At 46.2% G+C, this 26,398-nt stretch overlaps 1 protein-coding gene across 6 annotated transcripts; it reads left to right on the top strand.

The window, feature by feature from the left end:
* The first annotated feature begins 22,315 nt into the window (after positions 1–22,315).
* On the top strand, positions 22,316–25,255 carry LOC123135634 (uncharacterized). 6 transcript variants are annotated; one of them, XM_044554789.1, is made up of 5 exons: positions 22,316–22,700; positions 23,583–23,694; positions 23,951–24,013; positions 24,719–24,756; positions 25,014–25,255. In XM_044554789.1, the coding sequence occupies exons 1-4, from the start codon at positions 22,527–22,529 to the stop codon at positions 24,748–24,750; spliced, it is 381 nt and encodes a 126-aa protein (XP_044410724.1). In that variant the 5' UTR covers positions 22,316–22,526; the 3' UTR covers positions 24,751–24,756; positions 25,014–25,255. The 6 variants fall into 6 exon arrangements, 3 of the variants coding, with proteins under 3 accessions (XP_044410724.1, XP_044410726.1, XP_044410725.1); XM_044554791.1 differs by having other exon boundaries at positions 24,991–25,255; XM_044554790.1 differs by having other exon boundaries at positions 24,719–25,255.
* The last annotated feature ends 1,143 nt before the right edge of the window (positions 25,256–26,398 follow it).

Raw genomic sequence — 26,398 nt, 5'->3', positions numbered from 1 at the left:
TCCATACCACGTTAACCCCAAAGAAACTAAGGAGATCCAACAACAAGTACAACAACTAATCGACAACGGTCATGTATGAGAAAGCTTAAGTCTTTGTGTCATTCCGGTTATACTTGTACCTAAGCAAGATGGAAGTTTCCGCATGTGTTCCGATTGTAGACCTATAAGTGCTATTAATGTTCGCTATAGGCATCCCATTCCTCGCCTAGATGATATGCTTGATGAACTTAGGGGTGCCGCCTTTTTCTCAAAAATTGATCTTAAAAGTGGCTATTATCAAATACGCATACAAGAAGGTGATGAGTGGAAAACCACTTTCAAAACCAAATTTGGCTTGTACGAGTGGTTGGTTATGCCTATGGGTTTATCGGAAGCTCCCGGTACTTTCATGCGTCTTATGCATTTCGTGCTTCGACCTTATATTGGAGTCTTTGTTGTGGTTTACTTTGATGATATTCTTGTGTTTAGCAAATCCATGAAAGAACATCTAAAGCATGTTAGGGCTGTTTTGCAAACGCTTCGCAAGGAACGTCTTTATGCCAACATGAAAAAGTGCATGTTTGGTGTTGACAAACTTGTTTTCTTGGGTTGTGTCGTTTCTTCCAAGGGTGTCCATGTTGATGAATCTAAAACTGAGGCAATTAAAACTATGCCCCAACCCAGAAATTTGCAACAAGTGCGTAGCTTTCCTGGTCTTGTGGGTTTTTATCGTCGCTTTGTGAAAGACTTTAGCACAATTGCCGCTCCTTTGCATGCTTTGAGTAAGAAGAATGCTCCTTTTGTTTGGGGATCTTTGCAATCCACCGCTTTTGATGAGCTTAAGTCTTTGCTTACTCATGCTCTGATTCTTGCTTTGCCCAACTTTGAGAAAACTTTTGAGGTTCATTGTGATGCAAGTGGTACTGGAATTGGCAGAGTTTTGATGCAAGAAAAACGAGCCATTGCATATTTTAGTGAAAAACTCTCCGGTGCTCAACTTAACTATCCCATATATGACAAACAATTGTATGCTTTAGTGCGTGTGCTACATGTTTGGGAACATAATCTTAGACCTGATGAGTTTGTCATACATACCAATCAAGAAACGCTTAAGTACTTAAAAGGTCAAACTAAGCTGAACAAGCGTCATGCCAAATGGATTGAATTTATTGAATCTTTCACATATGTGATAAAGTACATTCAGGGTAAGGAAAATGTAATTGTGGACGCACTTTCACGCATATGCACGCTTGTCACGAAACTTGAGTTGAATGTTATTGGCTTTGAGAACATAAAAGACTTGTATGCTAATGATCCATCTTTTGCTACTCCTTATGCTAAAGTTTGACGCATACATCTTGGGAATGATATTACATCAAGGATGGTTATCTTATGATAGCTGAGGAAGTCCCGGACTAGGGGGTGTCCGGATAGCCGAACTATCATCATCGGCCGGACTCCAAGGCTATGAAGATACAAGATTGAAGACTTCGTCCTGTGTCCGGATGGGACTTTCCTTGGCGTGGAAGGCAAGCTTGGCGATACGGATATGTAGATCTCCTACCTTTGTAACCGACTCTGTGTAACCCTAGCCCTCTCCGGTGTCTATATAAACCGGATGGCCTTAGTCCATAGGACGAACAACAATCATACCATAGGCTAGCTTCTAGGGTTTAGCCTCCTTGATCTCGTGGTAGATCTACTCTTGTAACCCACATCATCAATATTAATCAAGCAGGACATAGGGTATTACCTCCATCAAGAGGGCCCGAACCTGGGTAAAAATATCATGTCCCTCGTCTCCTGTTACCATCTGCCTAGACGCATAGTTCGGGACTCCCTACCCGAGATTCGCCGGTTTTGACACTGACATTGGTGCTTTCATTGAGAGTTCCTCTGTGCCGTCGCGATCAGGAAGGATGCCTTCTCCCGTCTTTAAAGACGGCACCGTCGTCAAGAGAGCTTTGGCTGCCGGCCAAACTGTCCGGCTAGGTGGTTTTCTTATGATCGCCTGTTCGGCCACCGCTCCGACGATGACCTCTCAGGTCATCAAAAGCGATCTTCACATCAGCCCGGAATTCGCCGAGCAGTTAGATCCGATTGAGCTCTCCTCTGTAAACGAGCTCTTGGATCGCATCGCCGCCCTGGGAGTCGCCACAGACTACAATCAGATTGGGCTTAAACCCGATCTGAGAGAGATTAACTCTCCTCAGGCCACCCACCACGTTGTCGTGGTAGAGGAACAATGCGGCAACCCTTCTTCTACGTTGAAAACCAACTATGTTCGGATTCCCGATCCCTCCAAGCCGGATTCCCGTGAAGGGACGGACGCTAATCAAATACTGAACTTAGAGTCAGGCATCGGACTAGATTCGTTGGAAAGCATCCAGCAAGTCAAGCTTCCAAATCCGGAAACTTCTTGGCCTTTGAGCCTCAGATCGGGCGGGGTTCCGAACTTGATTCCACCCGCCCACCCAAACATAAGCGATCTATCTCGAATACGGCAAGAGCCTGATGAAATAGTACATCATTACTGGGCCAGATTCCTCCTGGTTATGAACATGATAAAGGACTGCTGCGAAGAAAGCGCGATTTCAATTTTCTGCAACAATTGCACGGACAAGGGAATCATGAACGCCATAAGTCGTCGCGAAGTTACACGCTTCATCGACTTAGCGACTATCGTACAAAAATACTGTGTGGTAGAGAGTGCCAGGAACACCGAAACTAGGTTTTGGGACAGTTCGGCCTTGACCACAACCCTAGTCCGAAGTAAAAGGGTGCGCCATACTCAAGCACCTGGGTTAAAAACCAAAAAGCAAAGACCCCCTAAAGGGCATGGAACCGTACTGGAGGGCTGGCTCAACGGACCCTGCAAAATCCACAGTACGGAGGGCGCCACTCCAACACATAGCCTTCGAGCATGTCGGATACTATGGCAGGTGGCCAAAAGTGGCGAAGGCTTTTTAGCCCCGGGCAAACAGCCCAGCAGTACCGGTACGGTATTAACAGTCTTCGAGACTTTCACATCAAATAACATGCGAAAACGAACAATCCGCGGCCTCGCCGAAGTCTACCAAGTAGCAACAGCAAATCCATGGAGTAACACGGCTATCACCTTCAACACCAGCGACGAACCTAAATTCCGAACAGCTATAGCACCAGCCGCATTGGTCCTCAGTCCGATAGTGGATGGCTTTCGCCTTACCAAGGTACTCATGTATGGCGGCAGCGGATTAAACCTCATCTACGAGGAAACCCTTCAAAAAATGGATATTGACTGGAGCCGCATCGAGCGAAGCAGCACAACCTTCAGAGGGATAATCCCTAGTCGAGAAGTACACTGCACAGGAAAAATCACACTAGATGTAGTGTTCGGCTCACCAGACAATTACAGGTCCGAGGAGGTCACATTCCAAGTGGCCCCATTCGGCAGCGGTTATCACGCTTTGTTAGGGCGAGAGGCATTCACAATCTTCCAAGCTATACCCCACTATGGGTACATGAAGCTCAAAATGCCCGGACCCAATGGGATAATCACTCTTGCCAGTGATCCAAATACAGCACTCCGCGCTGAAAATAAGATAGCCGCACTGGCCCTAGAGGCATTGTCCGAAGCCCTAGCGGCAGAGGAACTAACTACGCTGCGCTCCACGGTGGATAGGGACGATGTGATACTCGATAAGAGGTCCAAGTCCACCTCTTTTAAACCAGCAGACGAAATAGTCAAATTTCAGGTCCATCCAATGGACCCCACAAAGACGGCCTCCATTGGGGCACAATTAAGTCTTGATGTCGAAGCCGCACTACGAGAATTCCTTCGGGAAAATTGGGACATTTTTTCCTGGCACCCTTCAGACATGCCAAGAATCCCACGCAGGCTGGCAGAGCACAGCCTAAACATCCTAAAAGGATTCAAGCCGGTCAAACAAGCTCTTCGGCGATTTTCCGAACCCAAAAGACAGGCAATGGGAGAAGAGCTAGCCAAACTCTTAGAAGCTGGATTCATCAGAGATATAAAACATCCGGACTGGCTAGCCAATCTAGTAATGGTACCAAAAAAGGACAAATCCCGGCGCCTCTGCGTCGATTTTAAAGACCTTAACAAGGGCTGTCCAAAGGACCCTTTCCCCCTCCCTCGCATCGACCAAATCATCGATGCTACCGCAGGGCACGATTCACTGTGCTTACTCGACGCATACTCCGGATACCATCAAATCAAGATGGCGGAGAAAGACCAGGCCGCAACGGCATTCATTACTCCATATGGGCCATTCTGCTTCAACACAATGCCCTTCGGACTCAAAACCGCCGGCGCAACATATCAGCGCATGATTCAAACATGTCTGGCTACCCAGATAGGCAAAACAGTAGAGGCATACGTAGACGATGTGGTCGTCAAGACCAAACACGTCGAAACTCTAGTAGAAGACTTGAGGGTGACATTCGACAACCTCCTAGCATATGACATTAAGCTCAGTCCGGAAAAATGCGTCTTCGGCGTACCAGCCGGAAAGCTCTTGGGCTTCATCGTATCCGGTAGAGGAATTGAAGCTAACCCGGCCAAAATCCGAGCTCTGTCACAATTGGATATTCCAAAAGACCTCAAGCAAATACAAAAACTAACCGGATGCGTAGAGGCCTTAAGTCGCTTCATCTCCCGTTTGGGAGAAAAGGCTCTGCCCCTCTACCGCCTCCTCCGGAGCACCGAACATTTCGAATGGACGGATGCTGCCACAGCCGGACTCGAAGAAATAAAGGCCATACTGGCAACAAATCCGGTCGTGGCCACGCCCAACCTAGGCGAACCTATGTTATTATATATCGCAGCAACACATCAAGTTGTCAGCGCGGTACTCGTCGTCGAGCGAGAGACAGAAGGGCACAGATTCCCTCTTCAAAAACCAGTGTACTACGTATCCACTTTTCTAACTCCATGCAAGTCCCGGTACCCACATTATCAAAAGATAGCATATGCGGTGTTCATGGCATCCCGGAAGCTGCGACACTACTTTCAAGAGTGTTCCATAACGGTGGCCTCCGAAGTACCTCTCAACGATATTATAAACAATCGCGACGCAACGGGCAGGATTGCAAAATGGGCTATTGAGATCTTACCATTTGACATAACCAATAAACCACGGCGAGCCATAAAATCGCAGGTTCTGGCCGACTTCGTCGCCGAATGGACCGAAGCCGAACTCCCTAAAGAGTATGGCGCATACTCCAATTGGATCATGCATTTCGACGGGTCCAAAATGTTGGCTGGCTTGGGGGCTGGCATCGTCCTGACGTCCCCAACTAGAGACACAATCCAATACGTACTTCAAATAATGTACATGGACTCCAATAACGCAGCCAAATACGAGGCCCTTCTACATGGCCTCCAGATGGCAATCTCCATGGGCATTCAACGCCTAGAGGTGCACGGGGATTCAAACCTCGCAATATCCCAAGTAAATGGAGACTTTGATGCCAAAGACTTACCACAACTCCGTCCTAAAAATGTCAGCTCAGTTCGAAGGACTCGAATTCCACCATGTAGCCCAGGATAATAACCAGGCAGCAGACGTGTTAGCACGCATCGGCGCGAAAAGAGACACCGTCCCTCCAAACATCTTCCTGGAACGGCTCTTCAAGCCATCCGTGTTATGGGAAGAGGAGTCCGGAAATAACAATCTGGAGCCAGCTGCATCACCTAACTCAGAACATTCTGACACAATCGGCAGCTCAGCCAATGAAATAACACCTTCAGCTCACGAAATAATGGCAGTAATTGCCCCGTGGACAGAAACATTCCTAGCCTACTTAATTCGGAAGGAACTTCCTGAGGACCAAAATGAGGCCCGCTGCATAGTTCGGTGATCTAAAGCTTACAAGGTCCATGAGGGAGAACTTTATAAGAAAAGCACAACCGGAGTCCTTCAAAGGTGTATCTCCGAAGACGAGGGGCGGAATCTCCTGGCTGAAATTCACGCCGGACTCGGCGGGCACCACGCTGCAGCCCGGGCACTCATAGGCAAGGCCTTCCATACAGGATTTTATTGGCCGACAGCCTGGGCAGATGCTCAGGACTTAGTCCAACGATGCGTTGGTTGCCAGCTCTTTGCTAATCAGAGCCACATGCCACCCACCGCCCTCAAAACTATACCCATTACCTGGCCGTTCGCGGTCTAGGGGCTTGACATGGTTGGACCCCTTAAAGGGGGAACCCACAAGCACAAATACTTATTGGTCATGGTGGACAAATTCACCAAATGGATTGAGGCCAAGCCGGTTAAAATGGCAGAATCTGGACCGGTGATAGACTTCCTATCCGGGGTAGTACACCGTTTTGGCGTCGCCCACAGCATCATCACTGATAACGGCACGAACTTCACTGCCGACGAGGTTAAACTCTGGTGCAAAAACATGGGCATCAAGCTCGATTACGCTTCAGTCTATCACCCCCAAACTAACGGTCAAGTCGAGTGAGCAAATGGTCTAATCATGAGCGGCATCAAACCCAGACTAGCGCGGTCCCTCAAGGAATCTAACATGCACTGGGTAGAGGATCTCGACTCCATACTCTGGGGGCTGCGGACCACGCCAAACCGAACTACTGGATTCACACCATTTTTCATGGTGTATGGCGCAGAGGCAGTTCTGCCTTGTGATATAATTCATGACTCACCTCGTGTGCGCATGTACAAAGAAAGAGAAGCCAAGTTGGATCGGCAGGACAGTTTGGACACCTTAGAGGAGGAGCGGGACGTGGCAAAGGCTCGTTCCGCATTCTATCAGCAGCAGGCTCGAAGATATCAAAGCAGAGAAGTACGGGCCAAAACTTACAATGTCGGCGAACTCGTTCTACGCCTGCCGGACAAGAAAAAGGACAAACTTAAGCCCAAGTGGGAAGGTCCCTTCATCATCGACCAAGTCCTGACTGGCGGAGCATACCGTCTACGTAAAGCATCTGACAACCGACTCGAGCCGAACCCATGGAACGCAGCCCATCTCCGAAGATTCTACGCCTAAACACCGGACTCAGAGTTCGTCTCACTCCCCCGTCCACCTTTTTATATGTTTTACTGTCTCTTTTCCCCCTCCTTCTTCCCACTTTTTTTTCAATACCTTTTATAGGCTGATTTGCGCTTTGTTCGCACACACTTGATGTGCTCCTAGCACTCATTATACCTGGGGGCTTCTTTACCAGAAGCTTATTAATATGGGCTTCACGCCCAATACATGTGTCATACTTCCGCATGTACCTTTTTTCACCATTATATGCATCAATATGACTTAAGTTTTGGCCAAGCTGGGTTGCCTGGCTCCTGTGCTTACCCCTACGTTCCCGATTGTTCGGCTAGGAGGTAAAGGGAGCACCTCTGCGATTGTTACTGCCGGGCCATCCGGATGTGTACCTCAGACTGGGTGAAGCCGAAAGCTAGCTTTCTTAAGAGAATATTCGGTCGGTGACTTGAAAGATGATTTATTACTTACTTATTTATAAGCCCCCAGATGCTTTTTCTGCTATTTTCGCAGTCCGGCATTGCACCTTAGGGCATGCCTCCCAGGGAAAGGAACCCTTAACGGAACTATTCTCCCTGGAAGATGTTTCTTACTAACCATGTAATATAACATAACTAGTTAGGCACTTGTCTGATAAAGCAATTATGACCCCCACGCCTTGTCTCCATGCATGCCCCGGTTCTTTTATAACCGTAGGGGTATTCGGACACACTCCGGACTGTTGGGTCCCGAGGTTGAAGCGAAACGGTCCGCAAAGACAAACAATCTACAATCCGGCTAGAAGGCATCTTACATGTCATTTCAAATTACATCGTCAAACCGACTGATTGTACTCCTCCTCAATCCCATCTAACAGGCTATCTAATTTACAGTCCTGTTGGGAATATTTCGCGGCCAGTTCTACTTGGCCATACATCAAGCTCACAGGGATCTCCTTCCCATCAGGCCCCGCAGGTCCGACCTCGGCCATGTGGTTTGGGTCAGCCTTCGGGTAGCGCGTCTTCACCATTGCCCAGGGCTCCCTGGCGCCCTGACGGCAGGCCGATATCTTCCACAAACGGAGGCGTCGCCGTGCTCCCTGGAGCTTCTCAGCAAGCTCACCAAGACCCTCGGGTAGGGAGACGGATGGCCATAAAGCCTGAACGACGCCACTCATCGCCCGCCGAACAAGTTCGAACAATTGCACCAGCTCGGGAAGTTGGTCACCTGTTGACCCAGGCATTTCCTCCGCAGGGCGACCTGTGAGCACACCTAAAGACATATTTCTGTCAAACGACTTCCTCGCCGAATTCTTCTTTTCAAAGGAATTTGCTCAAGCACTTACTATAAATGCCACGACGAAGTCGCTGATTCTCCTTCAAGGAGCCAGACAGCTGGGTCCGAACACCTTTCAGCTCTTCTCCTAGCTGGGTGTGGGCATGTTGGATCTTGTTTCTCTCCTGCTGCACCTTCATAAGCACCCTCTCGCCAGCCTTTAGCTGACGCAGTAGCTGTTGCTTGTCCAGATCTAGTCCGGCGCCCTCTGCAATATTATTGTCAGATTCACGCCGCACTTTGTTAATTAATTATCTTTTCAAAGTACGTCTTACCAGCGGGGGTCTCTGTGGCTCCCCCTGTGGCGGCCAGTGCGGCCTCAAGTTGGGCCTTGCACTCTTGGAGCTCCTGGGACAGATGGGTATTCTTCTCCGTAAGATCCTGCATAAAAGTTGACCCTTAAATCAGTTATTTTAACCATTTTAAGTCTCGGGGGCTACTGGCATATATAACTATTAAAATTACTTACACGTATGTCTTTCAGATACTGCTCCGTGGCTCTAGTTAACCCATCTTGAGCGGCACGGAGGTGCGCGTTTCCCGCATCAAAGGCATTTAACGCCTCCGGGGAGAAACACGCATCATGAAGAACTGTCCGGCGACGCCTGTGATTCATGGCGCTCTCCACCTCAGACCGGGTGGCGGACAGCCTGTCGGCATCCTCCGTCGGAGGAGCATCCGACTCATGCCTTGTATTCGCCTCCCCTTCCGGGCCATGCATTGGAGCATGGCTGGCGGAGGCTTGATTGGCAACCTCTCCGGACATTGTCCGGCGAGCGCTCTTTCTGGAAAAGTTATGAGCATTAATATACCTCCTGGGAATCCTTCCCTTAAAAAATAGCGGTGCTCCGTACCGTTGCGGCGACGTTTCAGTTCGCGTCGCACTCCTCTTCCGCCTGCTGGGCCGGACTGACCCTTGTTGGCCGGTTGCCGCGGGCTCGACTTCCTGCCGTAAAGGCGCTTCCTGCCGAACACCATTGGAGCACGGTGGTCAAAACTAAGCATTAAAGAAGTAACGGCACCAGGACTTTGGTCGTACTCACCGGGGAAGCCGGACACAAACCGGGGTAGTCAGCCATAATGGCGACTAAAGCATTATCTATGCCGAGCTGGTGGTACACCCCGTCGATCAGTTCCACCGCTAAGTCCGGATCCTCTTCGGAGGTCGGATCGAGGGACCTTTCTAGGTCTTCGGGTTGTGGGGCTGGGCTTTTTATGCCCTCCACATCCCGACGCAGTTCCTGTGTCAAAATCATACAATAAGACAATTGCCTTTAAAGGCACGGTTCAGATATGCATGCGGCCGCTTACCCAGCTCCGAGGGTTGTTCATGGAAAATCCGTTTAGAGGATTCGTGCAGAGGAAGTCCTCCTTCTCCCCCTTGTACAAGCCGGACAGGATCTTCACCAGATCATCGGCCGAGCCAGGTCCCTTGCGGCCGTGACGGGTGGCGTCATCGTCTCCATTGAAGTCCCACATGGGGTGGCTCCTATATTGGACCGGCTGCACCCCACGCATAATGCATGTGGCCATGACTCCGATCATGGTTAATCCGGAATGGGCTAGCACCCATATCCGGCCCATCAAGTAATGGACGCTACTATCATTTTCTCGTCGAGGGCTCCGTGGGCACCAACTTAGGTGTTTCTTTAGGGGAGCGTTGCTGAACTCCGGAAGGCCGATCCGGACTGGATCCGGCAGTGGAGCGTCCTCCATATAAAACCACTCCGAAGGCCAATCTTCGGACGCCTTCTTCGGGGTCCCGGACAGGTATCCGGTCCCGGCGATGCGCCATATTTCGGGTCCGCCCACATGATATATCGACCCCTCGTGAGAGCGGGGTACGAGGCAAAACAGCCTCTTCCACATTGCAAAATGGGGCTCAATGCCCAAGAACAGCTCACACAGAGCTACGAAGCCCGCGATGTGCAAAATGGAGGCAGGTGTAAGGTGATGAAGCTGGAGTCCGTAGAACTCCAGGAGCCCCCGGAGAAACGGATGTATAGGAAATCCGAGTCCCCTTATTAAGTAGGAGACAAAGCACACCCGCTCTCCTTTGGAGGGATTGGGGGCGCTCTCCGCCTGCTTCCCACCTTTGTAGGTGGCCGGTCCGGCTCGAACCGGAACCATGAAGGCCGGGGGAAGATATCCCTCTGCTTGGAGCATCACTAACTCGCTGTGCGGGACTGAGCATCTCCTCCAATCTCCTGGCTTAGGGCTGGGACCGCGAGAAGAGGAGCCGCGTCGACTGTCCATGTTGGAATGGGTTTGGTGTCAGATGCGCCTCGATGAGTGCTTGCGGAAGGAGGATGATGTGATTTGGATCTGGATCCTCGCCTCTCTTATAGGCAGCTTATTTGCGCAGCTAGGGGGTAAAACATAAAAATACCCTGGCTTTTCGCATTCATGCGACGCGTGGAAGAAGACCATTATTGGACGCGGAAGCCAAGGAGCGCAGCATTTATGAAGCAACCGGACACTATCCGGCAAACACATGGAGCATGAAGAAGAACCCGCCTTGCAAACGCCGAAGACAACATACGCGCCGGATTCGTCGTTATTGAAGCCTGGTTCGGGGGCTACTGAGGGAGTCCCGGACTAGGGGGTGTCCAGATAGCCGAACTATCATCATCGGCCGGACTCCAAGACTATGAAGATACAAGATTGAAGACTTCGTCCCGTGTCCGGATGGGACTTTCCTTGGCATGGAAGGCAAGCTTGGCGATACGGATATGTAGATCTCCTACCTTTGTAACCGACTCTGTGTAACCCTAGCCCTCTCCAGTGTCTATATAAACCGGATGGCCTTAGTCCATAGGACGAACAACAATCATACCATAGGCTAGCTTCTAGGGTTTAGCCTCCTTGATCTCGTGGTAGATCTACTCTTGTAACCCACATCATCAATATTAATCAAGCAGGACGTAGGGTATTACCTCCATCAAGAGGGCCCGAGCCTGGGTAAAAACATCATGTCCCTCGTCTCCTGTTACCATCCGCCTAGACGCACAGTTCAGGACCCTCTACCTGAGATCCGCCGGTTTTGACACCGACAATAGCTAACAAACTATGCATTCCCGAGTCTTCTCTTCGTTTGCTCCTTTTGCAAGAGGCTCATGGAGGCAGACTCATGGGACATTTTGGACGTGACAAGACATTCTCCACGCTCTCCACGAACTACTTTTGGCCCAAGATGTTCTGTGATGTCTCACGCTTCACCAACCGATGCTCTACATGTCGCAAAGCTATGTCTAAAGCTCAATTCCATGGTCTTTACATGCCTCTTCCTATTCCTTATCAACCTTGGGAAGACATTATCATGGATTTTGTACTTGGTTTTCCTAGAACTCAAAATGGAAAGGATTCCGTGCTTGTTGTTGTGGACCGATTTTCTAAGATGGCACATGTCATTCCTCGCAACAAGATAGACGATGCTTCACATGTTGCAAATCTCTTTTGTAGGGAAATCTTGCGACTCCATGGAGTACCAAAGACAATCGTCTTCGACCGCGACGTCAAGTTCTTGAGTTACTTTTGGAAGACGCTATGCGCCAAGCTCAGAATCAAGCTCTTGTTCTCATTCGCATACCATCCTCAAACCGACGGCCAAACGGAGGTGACGAACCGTACGCTCTCCACTGTACTTCGTGTGTTGATCAAGAGGAAAATCAAGGAGTGCGAGGCGTGTCTACCAATCGCCGAGTACGCCTACAACCATGCAAGAAATTCGACTATCGGCAAGTCCCCACTACTAGGGAAAACCCTAGCAGTAGCGCGGGTTTTGTGTCCACTAGTAGCGCGGGAGGCCGCGCTACTAATAAGGCACTACAGCTATTGCTTAGCAGTAACGCGTGCCCGCACGCGCTACTGCTAGGACAAATAGCTGCAGTGTTTATTCAGTACCGCGCTACTGCTAAGGTAACTACTTGCAGCGTGTTTTCTGTCCATCGATACTAGTATTTTTTAGTGTATTTATGCGCCATCTTACAAATATTGGTACAATACCAATTATGAGGTTTACATCATTATGTCCATAACAGTGTGTCAAATGAAGGTCGATTAGGTTCAAGTGGAGGCAATATGTGGTGCATGTCAAAAGTATACTACTAATCCAAACTTGATCTAGTTTGGACTAGTAGTACTTTCGATGTGCACCACATGTTGCCTCCACTTGAATCTAATACGCTAGCACAAGCTATTTAATCATCATCATAGTCATTACCACCAACAGTATTTATTTAATCACCACTAACACTAGCTAATAATAATCATCATAGTCATTACCACCAACACTAGCTATTTTATCATCATAGTAATAGTGTAGCACATCATCATCCTCAAACTCATTTCTAGCTAGCTAATCACTCCTGCTGCTCCCTCTTAGGTAAAATAACATAAAACATGTATATCTCTCCTCCTTGATCAAACTGGAGCATGCAGATGAACCTATCTCCTAATCGTGGGTAGCGCATCTGTTTGCTGCCCCCTAGTACTTCTCTGCGCTCGCCCATCACATATTTAGTCCAGTCTTGCACTATTAAGCATCCGTCGCTAATCTTGAATGCACTAAAGTAATCTGTAGGATATCTTGGCCGTAAGCTGATAATACTCATGGTACCTTTAGTCTCGATCCCATAAGGCACAACATTCATCGGGAGTCCTTGTTGAAGAACATCGTATGGTAACATACTTAGCAATGAAGTTTACCTTCAAAAATAATGTATGGAAAAGATGCACTGATGACAAATAGTAAAAATCTTACCATCCTTCCTAAATAGATGTGACCATAGTTCATTACGAACACTATTGGTCGCACATTTTCAGTACTAACATTTCTAAATGCAGGAAGAAAATTTGTCTTGACAGTATCAAGATCCTCAAGCCATGAAACATAATGACTGAGCTCCTCGCAGTTGAGTTCAGCCCCAGGACAGTATATGGTCCTGTCTACCAAGCGCTGGACATGTTTGCTTGCACCAAAATAAGCTGACAATACAAATTAGTTGTCAACTATTTTTGAATAAACAATATCAAAGACATAAATATATATGGTTGAGAAACTTACATAATGGTATAACTGGAGGCGTCTGCACATCGACCCAGATGTCGGTATTACCTTCAATATTATCTTCCGGACGAATATCAAAGGTGATAATCATATCAGGCTCAAATGCATAAGTCTTGTATAGTGCTCGCCATGTTTTGCATCCAAAATAGGTGTAGTCGTTTGAATTGTATAATTTTGCATGGAAAATATAACCATGCTCGGTCTTCAAGTAAACTTTCTTTTCCTCCATACTATGACTGAAACTTATCTTATCCAATACAAAAACTCTTGCATGGCAGGGGATACGCTAGTAGAATAGTAAAAAAAATATAAGTTGAAGCAAATGAAGCAGATGTCATGCTTAATTATGAAAAAAGACTTGTCATTGTGACTTACTGTATCCACTTCGAAGTTCTCGTCCAGCTTGATGCTGAAGCGCCTATCAGCATCTACGAAGATTATGTCGCACAGACCGCGCTCGTCTTTGCAGTATTTGCAAATACCGAAATCCTTTTCGTCGTCAGACATTTCCTATGTTCATAGTTAAGACATTAATTGAAAATCGATCGAAGAAAACTACCAAGATACTCAACACACAAATCCGAGGCACTCGATATTTCCTACATATTCTGGCACAAGTCATGCCAAAATTCACGGAAAAATCCGGCATGACCTTTGCTAAAATAGGACATATCGAGCGCCTGCAATTTGCCGGAACGGAAATGAATCAACACTCCGGCAAAACATAGGCCACTCAGAGTTGTAACCTGCAAACATGACCGGCCACTTGGATATTGAGAAACACAAGATATACATTTCAAAATATCTTATAGGACTCAAATTAGCATGCATTCAATAAGTAAAAGTAAATCATCTCATGCGTTCGTACATCGTCGAATATTATCACTAATACATCACGAATAGTGTCATACATATAACATCACTAATACAACTAAAACTCTAGCACACGACGGGTATCGGCGCGGGCGGTGGACACCCACAGAGAAGGAACCATCACGAGATCATAGCTCCAGTGAGATCCCCGGAGAACCTGCCAGGTATTGGAGAACGACCTGTGCTCCAACGCAAACTAGTAGCAACGGACGTGCGCGTCCTCCTCACTGACACGGTGACGCACCACCTCCGCGGAGTCCTCTAGCCTCTGGATCGTCACTGGCCCACGCGACCGCCACCAAAGAAGGTTCGGGTCAACGACAGGCTGGCTCCTCACCAACCTGCGCCCCCCGATAGGTAGAGCCTCCCAATACCACCCCGGTGGAGCCCAGTCCCGGACATGGCCGATCTGGTCAAGCAGGTGTCGTCCTCCGCCGACTCGACGACGAGGATGCGGGATTGGCATCGTCCACGTCGAGGCGGGAAAAATTTCTTTAACTAAAAAATAGAAACAAGTTCTTACTAACTAGTTCTATTAATTCAACTAGTTCTTACTAAAAATAAACTTGCTATAAATAAAAATATTCTAGTACCTAATTAGTACCTAGTTCTTACTAACTAATTAGTACCTAGGAACTACTGCCTTAATTACCATCTAAGTAATTAACTAACTAGCACTAAAGATAGCCTAGGGTTCATACTAACTAGCACTAAATAGCTAGGGTTCATGCTAAGCAGAGAAGAGGGATCGGAAGGGGAGAGTGCTTATAGAGGGCGGGGAGACGGCGGCACCGAGGCGCGGCGAGGCGTGGTCAGGGGAGACGGCGGCAAGGCGGGGTCGAGGGAGACGGCGGCAAGGCGGGGTCGTGGGAGACGGCGGCGAGGCGGGGTCGGGGGAGACGGCGGCGAGGCGGGTCGAGGGAGACGGCGGCGAGGCGGGGTCGGGGGAGACGGCGGCGAGGCGGGGTCGGGGGAGACGGCAGCGAGGCGGGGTCGGGGGAGACGACGGCGAGGCAGGGTCGGGGGAGACGGCGGCGTAGCGGAGGCGACGAGGAATAGTAGAGAAGAATTGGGGGAGGAAGCAGAGGAGAGGGAATCAGGCCACGCGGGGGGCTAGGTTAAAATAGCTTTAACTGTAGCATGGGGAGGGAAAACGCGCTGCTGCTAAAATCCGTAGTAGTAGCGTTGTTCGTAGAAGGGCGCTACTACTATACCTAGCACGTCGGGAACGGTGTGGCAATTATAGTAGTAGCGCTTTCTGTTCCTGCCGCGCTACTGCTAAGCGGGTAACAGTAACACGGTTCTGCCAAACGCGCTACTGCTAAGTAGCAGTAGCGCCTCATTTTAACAAGCGCTACTGGTAACATTCTGTGTATAAGGTTTTCCCTAGTAGTGCCCCCTTCGAGGTCGTCTACGGTTTCAACCCGTTGTCCCCATTGGACATTCTACCTCTTCCTCTACAAGGCGCACCAACCTCTACACAAGTGCACGCACAAGCTACATCAAGAAGATGCATGAGGATACAAGGCACACCATCGAGCGCCAAGTACAACGACTAGCGACAAAGCTCAACGCCAACAAGCAACCCATGATCTTCAACATTGGCGATCTCGTGTGGCTACACCTTTGCAAGGACCGCTTCCCCAACGAACGCAAGTCCAAACTGCTACCTCGAGCCGATGGACCCTTCAAGGTGCTAGCACGCTACAACAATAATGCCTACAAGATCGACCTCCCACGAGACAAGTACAATGTGAGCGACATCTTCAATGTCAAGGACCTCGTGCCATACCATGGTGATGAAACTTTCGATTCGAGGTCGGATCTTTCCCAGGGGGAAGATGATGCGGAGCATCCCTCGCTCATCCCCATTGACATACCTACATCTCCCTCAACACCACTTAGACCCATGACAAGATCTCGAGCAAAGGCTATCAAAGATAAGGTGAACTCGCTCCTCTCCGAACTCTCCCTCTCTACTCATGAGACATGGCTACTACCTCATGCGGAGACTCTGTGTGTGATCAAGTACTTGGAGGAGAGCCACGGGACAACTACACTCATTGGCCAAGATGGCGAGGACACCAAGCATGAAGATCAAGAGGAAGTACTGCTTTGGAAGCTACAGGACCCGGACGACCGGCCAGGCATGGACGTCCGACCCCTGGAGGATGCTACAGCCGAGAGGAGAGAGGCAGGCCAAAGCTACAGGCCTCGGACGACCGGCCCAGCCCGGAGGACCGGCCACTCCTAGGCTCCGGACGACCGAGCCCTTACGGACGACCGTGCCAGCGACCACGGAACATAAATTACGGAAATCCGAAGGTGTCCGGATGATCGTGCCAGCGACCACAAAACAGAATCTGCAGACATCCGAGGAACCCCGACGTCCGAGAGCCCGCGAGCCTCCGGACGACCGGCGCCCCATGGACGTCGGAACCCTGGTTGCGTCCAGCTGCGGGCTAAGGCCCATATACCCCTTCACTTCGCCCCTCTTTTACACTATGACTATAAATAGACCACTCCCACCTCCTAGATAGGGTTAGCATTGTGATAGCTCATTTGAGATAAAGCATTGATCATCTGTACCAGATCTACTCCTCGTGAGGGACCGCACCTATTCGAAGAAGATCCATCCGGATTCAAGGCCTCCATCCGGAGAAGACAATCAAGACCTCCTCACGAAGAAGAACGGTTACTCTTGTATTGTCCCTTGTTGACTTTGGATCTCGTGTTACTTTGTGCCTCGATGATCTAACACTTGTGTGATCAATTTTGTGTTGGTTGAGTGTTTCTCTTGTTTTCCCCTTGTGATTTCCCTCGTGTTCTTCCGCGTGTTCTTTGTGTTCCCGTAGGATCCACTCCAAACGTGAAAGATCAGCCCCTAGGGTTCCGCCCTACATCATCTTGGGTACAATTTACTTTCAATATCTAGACTTGCTGATTTCGGTTTCAATGTCCTATTTACTAAAATAGATTGCAAAGTGTTTCGAAGAGACAATCATAAAATGGTCTTTACCGGTATACGTAGAGGTGATCTTTATATTGTTGATTTCACTAAAAAGGCTCAACCTAGAACTTGCTTAATTGCTAAATCCTCTAAAGGCTGCTTGTGGCATAGACGGTTAGGTCTTGTGGGCATGCGACACCTTGACAAGCTTATTAAAGGAAATCATATCCTCGGTGTTAACGATGTCATGTTTGATAAGGATAGGCTGTGCAGCACTTGTCAAGCAGGTAAACAGGTTGGAGAAAGGCATCCCATGAAGAACATCATGACCACAAGGAGGCCACTGGAGCTACTTCACATGGATCTTTTTGGTCCCAACCCTTACAAAAGTCTCGGTGGAAATTCTTTTGGTCTAGTCATAGTCGATGATTTTTCAAGATTTACATGGGTGTTCTTTCTCGATGATAAAGCGCAGGTCCAGAAGATCTTCAAAAACTTCGCTAGGAAGGCCCAAAATCAATTTGAAGTGAAGATCAAGAAGGTTCGCAGAGACAACAGAACGGAGTTCAAGAACGCAAATGTGGATACCTTTCTTGACGAAGAAGGGATTTCACATGACTTCTCGGCTACGTACACACCTCAACAGAATGGAGTTGTTCAGAGGAAGAATCGGACGCTCATCGAAATGGCGAGAACGATGCTTGATGAGTACAAGACGCCGAAGCACTTTTGGGCGGAAGCGGTTGAGACAGCTTGTCATGCAACAAATCGCTTGTATCTTCAGAAGCTACTCGGCAAGACAGCATATGAGCTCCTCACCGGTAACAAACCCCAAGTTGGATACTTTTGAGTATTCGGCTCAAAGTGCTATATTCTTGATAAGCATCGTCGTTCTAAATTTGCTCCTAATTAAATCTCATGAAGGTTTCCTACTTGGTTATGGCTCAAACTCTCACACTTACCGTGTCTACAATAATTTCACCCGAAAGGTTGAAGAGACGGTAGATGTGAAGTTTGATGAATCTAACGGCTCGCAAGTAGAGCAATTGCCAATTGATGTAGGAGACAAAGACCCTTAAGAAGCAATCCAAGACTTGTCTATTGGCAAGATTCGTCCAACGGAGGTGAAGGAGAGTACCTCGTCTGTCCAAGTGGAAGCTTCCACCTCACGACAAGGTGAACCAATAGTTGATACGGAAGCATCCACAAGTGGGGCACACCAAGACAAAGAAAACGAGGAAGTACACCAAGATGAACATCAACAACCTCCGTCTCCACCACGACAAGAGAATGACAATGTCAACAATGAAGAAGGCCAAGAAGAAGAACAAGATGAAGAAGATGTTCCACCTAGATATAAAGAAAAGCTTCCACGATTTCAAGCAAGAGTCGCCAAAGACCATCTCGTCGAACAATTCTACAATGATATCCAAACCGGGAGAATCACTCGCTCTAAAACTCGTTTGGCTAACTTTTGTGAACATTATTCATTCATCTCTAGCATTGAACCTATGAAGGTTGAAGAAGCATTGGAAGATTCGCATTGAATAAACGCCATGCATGAAGAGCTACACAACTTCGAGAGAAATCAAGTTTGGACATTGGTTGAGAAGCCCGACAACAACCACAACATCATTGGTACCAAATGGGTGTTTCGCAACAAGCAAGATGAAGATGGACAAGTAGTTCGCAACAAAGCACGTCTTGTTGCCCAAGGCTACACTCAAGTCGAAGGTATGGACTATGGTGAGACATATGCCCCCGTTGCTAGACTTGAGTCCATTCGCATCTTACTTTCTTATGCTAATCACCATGATATCACCTTGTACCAAATGGACATTAAAAGTGATTTTCTAAATGGTGAAATAGAGGAGGAAGTTTATGTTAAGCAACCTCCCGGCTTTGTCAATCCTAAGAAACCTAATCATGTTTACAAACTTCACAAAGCTCTTTATGGTCTTAAACAAGCTCCTACAGCATGGTATAAATGCTTGACCAAGTTCCTTATTGAAAAAGGCTTTGAAATTGGAAAATTTGATTCTACTCTTTTTACTAAAAGGGTTAATGGAGAACTATTTGTGTGCCAAATCTATGATGATGATATTACATTTGGTTTGACTAACCATCACTTTAGTGAGAAATTTGGAAAGCTAATGTCAGAGAAGTTTGAGATGTCTATGATGAGTGAACTCAAATTCTTTCTTGGTTTGCAAATCAAGCAAACTAAGGAAGGTACCTTTGTCTCTCAAACGAAGTACACCAAGGACTTATTCAAGAAGTTCAATATGCAAGAATGCAAAGGTATGACTACACCCATGCCTACTAGTGGACATCTTGATTTGACTAAATATGGTGAACCGGTTGATCAAAAGGTTTACCACTCCATGATTGGTTCATTGTTATATCTATGTGCCTCTCGTCACGATATTATGCTAAGTGTGTTCATGTGTGCACGATATCAAGCGGCCCCTAAAGAATGGCATCTTAAGGCTGTGAAAAGGAGAGTGAGATACTTAATACACACACCAAATTTTGGCATTTGGTATCCTAAGAGGTCTTCTTTCGATCTTGTTGGTTACTCCCATTCGGACTATGCCGGAGACAAGGTTGATAGAAAGTCCACTTCGGGTACTTGTCAATTTCTTGGTAGATCTCTTGTGTCTTAGTCCTCCAAGAAACAAAACTCGGTATCCTTATCCACCGCCGAAGCGGAATACATTGCCGCTGGTTCATGTTGTGCTCAATTACTTTGGATGACCCAAACTCTCAAGGATTATGGGATATATGTGAAACATGTTACATTGCTTTGTGACAATTAAAGTGCTATCAAGATCTCTCACAATCCCATGCAACACTCTCGAACTAAGCATATTGAAGTTCGTCATCATTTCATTCGAGATCACGTTGCCAAAGGGGACATTAATCTTAAGCATGTTCGCACCGATAAGCAATTAGCGGATATATTCACCAAACCGATTGATGAGAAAGTCTTTTGCCGTTTGAGAGGTGAATTGAACATCATTGATGCTTCAAACTTGGAGTAGGAACTCCTTTTGTATACATGCAAGGCATGAGCCTTTGACTAATCCTTGATATTTCTTTCATGTTGCTATTTATATGTCTTGGATATATTTGCACCCTTGCATGTCATCTAACCCTTGTAGGTACTTGGATGAATCTAAATCTATGAGATTGCAACTCACTCACATCTTGAGCAAATCTCTACATCACCAAGTCTCTACACAATGGTGGTTGAAGACAAGGAAGCAGGAAACCCTTCAAACATATCCCTTTACAAATTCTATATTGATATACAAGTGCTCTTCCTCGCAAGACTAATCCATGTAGGTGGATGAACTCCAATTCCAAGTGATGCTCCAAATGAACTACATCAACATTGAGCATCCCACACAAGTTCAACTACATGATCACGATCAACACCACCACCCAAGGTATGCTATTCCATCTTAGAGAAGCTTTACTCCAAGTCACGAGTCAAAGCAACTCAACAAGATGTGAATACATCAAAATGCTTAAACGAAAAATGGTAACCCCATTTTGAGCTTAAATGATGAGTATGAACTATGATCAAGTGATCTCACTTGACTCCTAAGTCAATATACTCTAACATAGGTGACATTGTCGCCGACCAATTCTAGATGAAGTTCTCTTGTGTTCTTTTCTGTGCTCTTGCATTTGTCTCATAATATTTGTTTCTCCTTTCAAAAAAAACTTCATCTAGATTTCTATCCTGTTTCTTTTTGTTCTGCATTCCCTGCATCCAATTCTTTGCAAATCTTTCAGTTAATTCTTTGCAAATCCTTGTGAGATCCTACTTGTCTAGTGGGATGAGGTGACAAGTGTTTTCTCTGTGATGAACTCGATCACACCGGTCTGTTGTTTTCGGTGCAACCAAAGCACACAACTCGGTGCCATCGATTTCACTGCTGGAAAGACAGCTTGCCACTTGTTCCTGCATTCTTTTTGATCCAGCTCCACTCAATGATTCTTGTCCTCTACCAGCATCACGTTCGACTTGCTGCTTTGCTCTGTGACTCAAGAATCAAACCCATTTGTAACAAAAATCCAGAAGAACCCTTCTTGGAAATTGATGTCAAAGGGGGAGAGAGAGATCTCATCAAAGCTTGATCATTTCTATAGGGGGAGAAAATACTCAGGGAGAGAGAGACCCCAGATGCTTGGTGTTCAAGAGGAGAGAAGTCACATGTCTTTAAGAGGGGAAAGACATGTTCATATTTGATTGTTTGCATTAGCTCTGTTTCTTTTCTTTGCTCTGATTTTCTGTTCCCTATCTTCTCCCAGTATCCCATGCTAGATTCAGGGGGAGCAAGACATCTAAGGGAAGGAAATCCTTGAATTCATTGCACATCTTTACCTTTGGGGACATGTCTATATCTAATGGGGTACTCAGTACTCACTCTCTACATGTCATCCCAGTCTTGTTACTCTTGTGGTTTCTTTTGTTTGCTCTGGCTAGTAGGTGTATTTGTGTTATCTAACCTTGTTTACGCAGGTTCATTCCTTCCTAAGCCAACTCAAGACCACAAGGTAAGTATATGCATCACAGTCATGTGTATGAGGATTTCTTGCTGATGTACATACTGTTTGCAAGAAGGACTCATGAGCATGAAGGTACATTTCCTATAACTCACATCATTTACTCTGATGCATATAGCCAAGATACATGTAACACATTGCTCACTCTGTCATGCTTATGCATTCACATGCTCCTATATTCCATATTTACATGATTGCATACATGTAGGGGGGGGCTATGCATGTTATATGTCTTTCCAAAGCTTTACTTGTTATTCTCTATATCTTTATCTAAAGCTTTGATGTATGTTGTTATCAATTACCAAAAAGGGGAGATTGAAAGCACAAGTGCTCCCTGGGTGATTTGGTAATTAATGTCAACACACTACTAGAAACTGAAATTTTTCAGTCAGTTCAGTAATATTCCTGTCGGTCCCGCACTAGCCCACAGTAAAATTGTTATCCCTGTCGTTCCTCAGCCCACAGAGAAATAGAAACATGACCTAGCCCACCCGCCAAAAGCACTACCGCGCATCCAATTTTCGGCCCGCGCGTTGCAAAAGACCAAGTCCCGCTGCGGACCAACATCCTTTCCGCGCCACACACTTCCAAACCCTAGCCACCAACTCCACCCTACTTCTTTCGCCCCTAAATCCCTCGCCGCCGCCAACCACCGTTTCTCCCCGCGCACTGCGCCCCGAAGTCGCCCGAGCACCTCAGCCTACTCTCTCCGATCTGTACGTGTTGCTTTGCCTCCGCCGCTTACCACCACCCATGGCTCCTCTGTTGTTGGACCATGCCGACACCGCAGCTCCGGTCTGTGTACCACCCCACCCACACCGGCGCTTTGCCTACTCCTTCACACGGCCACGATCCTGCACAAACGGCGCTGCCACCGCCAGATTGTGGTTCTCCTCTAGATCCTGCAGTTCGCCGGCGTCACGGGAGGTACGTACCCTGAATCCTAAATCGTTTCTGCTACATGCTCCTAGCATCTACGGCCCCCCTAGATCTGGTGCATCTTCAGGAATCCACAAATCCAGCGCCAGATCTGAGCTTATATATATCTACTAATCCACAAAACCAGTGCAACTCCTTCAATCCCCAAATCTAGTCTCAGATTTGAGTTATGGATTTGACGGACTGCAACCATTTATTGCTGCCTTGATTCTTTTAGTTAAATTAGTTTGAAGACAGCCATATGTTTCCATAAATTCTGTAATGTTTACTTCTAAGATTTTGTGGAATACATGGGCTGATTAGCATTAGTTCTGTTTTCCATTGAAAATACTTGTAATATTACCACCCAAATTCTATCTGACTCTAATTTGGCTATGTAGAGCACTGTCTATACTTATTTTCACACACAAAAACAGCCATTGCAATGTACAAGAGGATGACAACATTGACTAATTTCTTTGTATTTCCTCAGGACTGTCAGCACCCTAATTATTCAATCTATAATTTGTCGATCCATACCTTTGATTTTATTCTCTTTTATCATGTTAGCATTTAGGAAGCATTGACCACTTGCATTGCAAATACAAGGAACATAATCAGGGAGGTTGGCAATAAGAAGTTGAGATTATCATTCGCCTTGGTTCAGTAATTGTGATGTTCCTCCATGGTTCAGCCATCCTGCGAGTGCTCGGCTTGGGGCGGTCCATTGGCTCGAATGAATGCCAGCTCCCAGCCCATGGCCTTGTCCACTAGTTTTTCCTCTTACTGTACTAAGCTGCAAAAGCTTTTTTTATTGATTTTTTCAACTCATCTCAGTACTACAAATAAGAAGCAATGATAATAAGGTTGCTGCTTTCATGTTTACTGCAGAAAGTATCCAACATTCTTCTTAAATTTGGGTACTGTAATGTACAGAGGTTTTCATCTATAGATAAGCACATCGATGGAGATACAAGGCATGGTCAAAGGCAATCTGTTTCCGGTACACAGTCTGTACTTATTAAAATATGTGAGAAAGGTTTCTGCAATGATGTTCCATATGTGTCGTTTGCAGCTCGATGATTAATTTGTAGATTGATATTTCATTCATTTCGATTTATGTACATGTTCACATTTCCATACATTCACATGATTATATGATTGAGACGACCGAGTCATCAACTGTCTAACAGATCAACTTGATCTTGTATGTACCCTTTTGAGATCTCATTTTCCTATTTGCAATTAATCTTGATCAGGAGTAAGATTTAAGGTTCGAGATCGATCTATGAGAGGTGTAATATCCTCTGCTTTTATCAAAGGTATGGTTATACTGTTATTTCTCAACATGTCTCAAACTTAAGTAATGATTAATTTTGATACAAGTTTTTGATATTGTGAGATCATGATATCTCTAGTATGCTCAAGAACATCTATGTACCTAGACATTATAGTTTAGAGTATTGACAATGAAACTATACCTGGAAATGCCATTTACCAGTAGCTATGCATGAGAAATGCATGTTCTGTAATAACAATTAACAAGACAAACATATGTTGAGGGGCTCCTGTCATAGGCTATACTGTATGTCATCTTAATTTAGTTAATCTTATTACTACATTCTTCTTGGAACATACTGTATGCCGTCAGTCATGTAACTATTGTGGATGGGGCTCTTCCCCCTCTTCTTCTTTAATAGTATATGATACACACACTCGTGCATATTCCAGAAAAGATATATTTTCTTATTATATGTTCCAGCTGTATTGGTGTGGAGCCTGCCCTAGTGCTCTCACTAATTATATAGATGCTACTTAAAATTGTAAGTAGTACACACTAGACTAAAGTGTAGCACAGATCCATATAAATGACTTTGGAAGACTGAAATGCAGAAACTTAACTCCCCATTATTGTCGAGTGGTTTGCAAATTAGGCTGAGTTGTATCCTGATTCTCCATGTTCTTTGTTGATTGCTTATCCACGTATTGAAAAACAATGAATTTGTACATGTGTTCTTTCATTGCAGAACTGTTATATTCAGCAGGCGCATCCTTTTGAGGCTAGGTATTACTATTTTCTCAAAACAACATTACTCATGCATTTGTTGTCAATTTTTATACAATTATGTGTCTTATAGTTTCACTCAGTTATTATGTGATAACTTTAGAGGAATGGAGCCAAGGTTTGGCCAAGTTAATTTGAGAAACTGATATGTCGAATATGTACTTTTGTATCATCTAGATAATGATCTAGTTCTTGCACAATCATACTTCAACGAGTCTATTCTTTTTTTAACAGAGCAATGAGTCTATTTGGTGCAGGGTAATCTGTAAGAGAAGCTTGCAATCCAAGCTATGATTGAGTGACAAATGAGCTCCTATTTCTCCATATATAGTTGAAGGACTTATGTTTTATTAGATGTGCACTTCTATTTCAGTGACCTTCAGCCGTTGTATGCTAATTATAGACAGATTTGTATATGAAGTACATATATGTGATTTATTTGAACTATGATTAATGTAACATATTGAGTTGTTGTGTATATTCTAGATTCATTGTGAGATGGATCGATTATGTGCAATGCATTTTTATCATTTTTATTTTTTTGTCCACTCAATTCTATTTTCCTGGCGGTTCTGTCCTGACAGGGATATTACAATTTCCTGTTGGTCTACCGTTAGGAATAAGTTTCCTATCGGCCATCCGACAGGCATATTCTACTATCCCTGTCAAGCTATGGCTGTCAGCCATTCCTGTCGGTTGACCGACAGGTAATATTATTCCTGACGGTTAACCCAATTCTCCTGTCAGTTTTCAGCTCACAGAAAAATTTCAGTTTCTGGTAGTGACATATCTCTTGTTGGACTAATACTCTTACCTAGTATGTTTCAGATAAGTTCAACAATGGAGTGGCGTGGACTAGAGGATGTGGAACCCCTTCAAAATGCCAAGGACAAAAGGATTGGCTCAAGCTCAAAGCACAAGACTCTACATTTTACTTTTAGTGATCCAAGATCACATTGAGTCCATAGGAAAGCCAATACTATTAAGAGGGGATGAGGTGTTGCTTAATGGCTTGCTTGCTCAAAGTGCTTAATGATATGCTCCAAATCCCTCAACCACTTTCTCACATCCACATATGTCCCAAACCAAAAGTCAAACTCGGCCCTACCGAATCTTTCTATCCGGTGCCACCGAGTTCAGATGACATGGCCACTACCAGAAACCCTAATCAAGTTGGTCTCACCGATGGGATCTCGGTCTCACCGAGATGGGCTTGCAAACTCTCTGTTGCCTATTGCAATAATTTTGGTCCCACCGAGATATGCAATCGGTCCCACCGAGTTTACCTGGCCAACTCTCTGTTTCGCTTATTACCCAAATCAGTCCCACCAAGTTTGTGTAATCGGTCCAACCGAGTTGAGGCTTTACCCTAATCCTAGCACATCGGTCCAACCGATTTGATCATATCGGTCCCACCGTAATTCCTAACGGTCACATTATGAACTAAATCGGCCTGACCGAGTTTCACGATTCGGTCCCATCGAGTTTGGTAAATTGTGTGTAACGGTTAGATTTTGTGTGGAGGCTATATATACCCCTCCACCCACTCTTCATTCGTGGAGAGAGCCATCAGAACATGCCTACACTTCCAACATACATTTTCTGAGAGAGAACCACCTACAGTTGTGTTGAGGTCAAGATA

Source organism: Triticum aestivum, chromosome 6B (genome assembly GCF_018294505.1).
Source record: "Triticum aestivum cultivar Chinese Spring chromosome 6B, IWGSC CS RefSeq v2.1, whole genome shotgun sequence".
In the NCBI taxonomy this organism is placed as follows: Eukaryota; Viridiplantae; Streptophyta; class Magnoliopsida; order Poales; family Poaceae; genus Triticum; species Triticum aestivum.
Note: the sequence above shows the minus strand (reverse complement) of the source record. Positions and strands in the feature narration are given on the sequence as shown.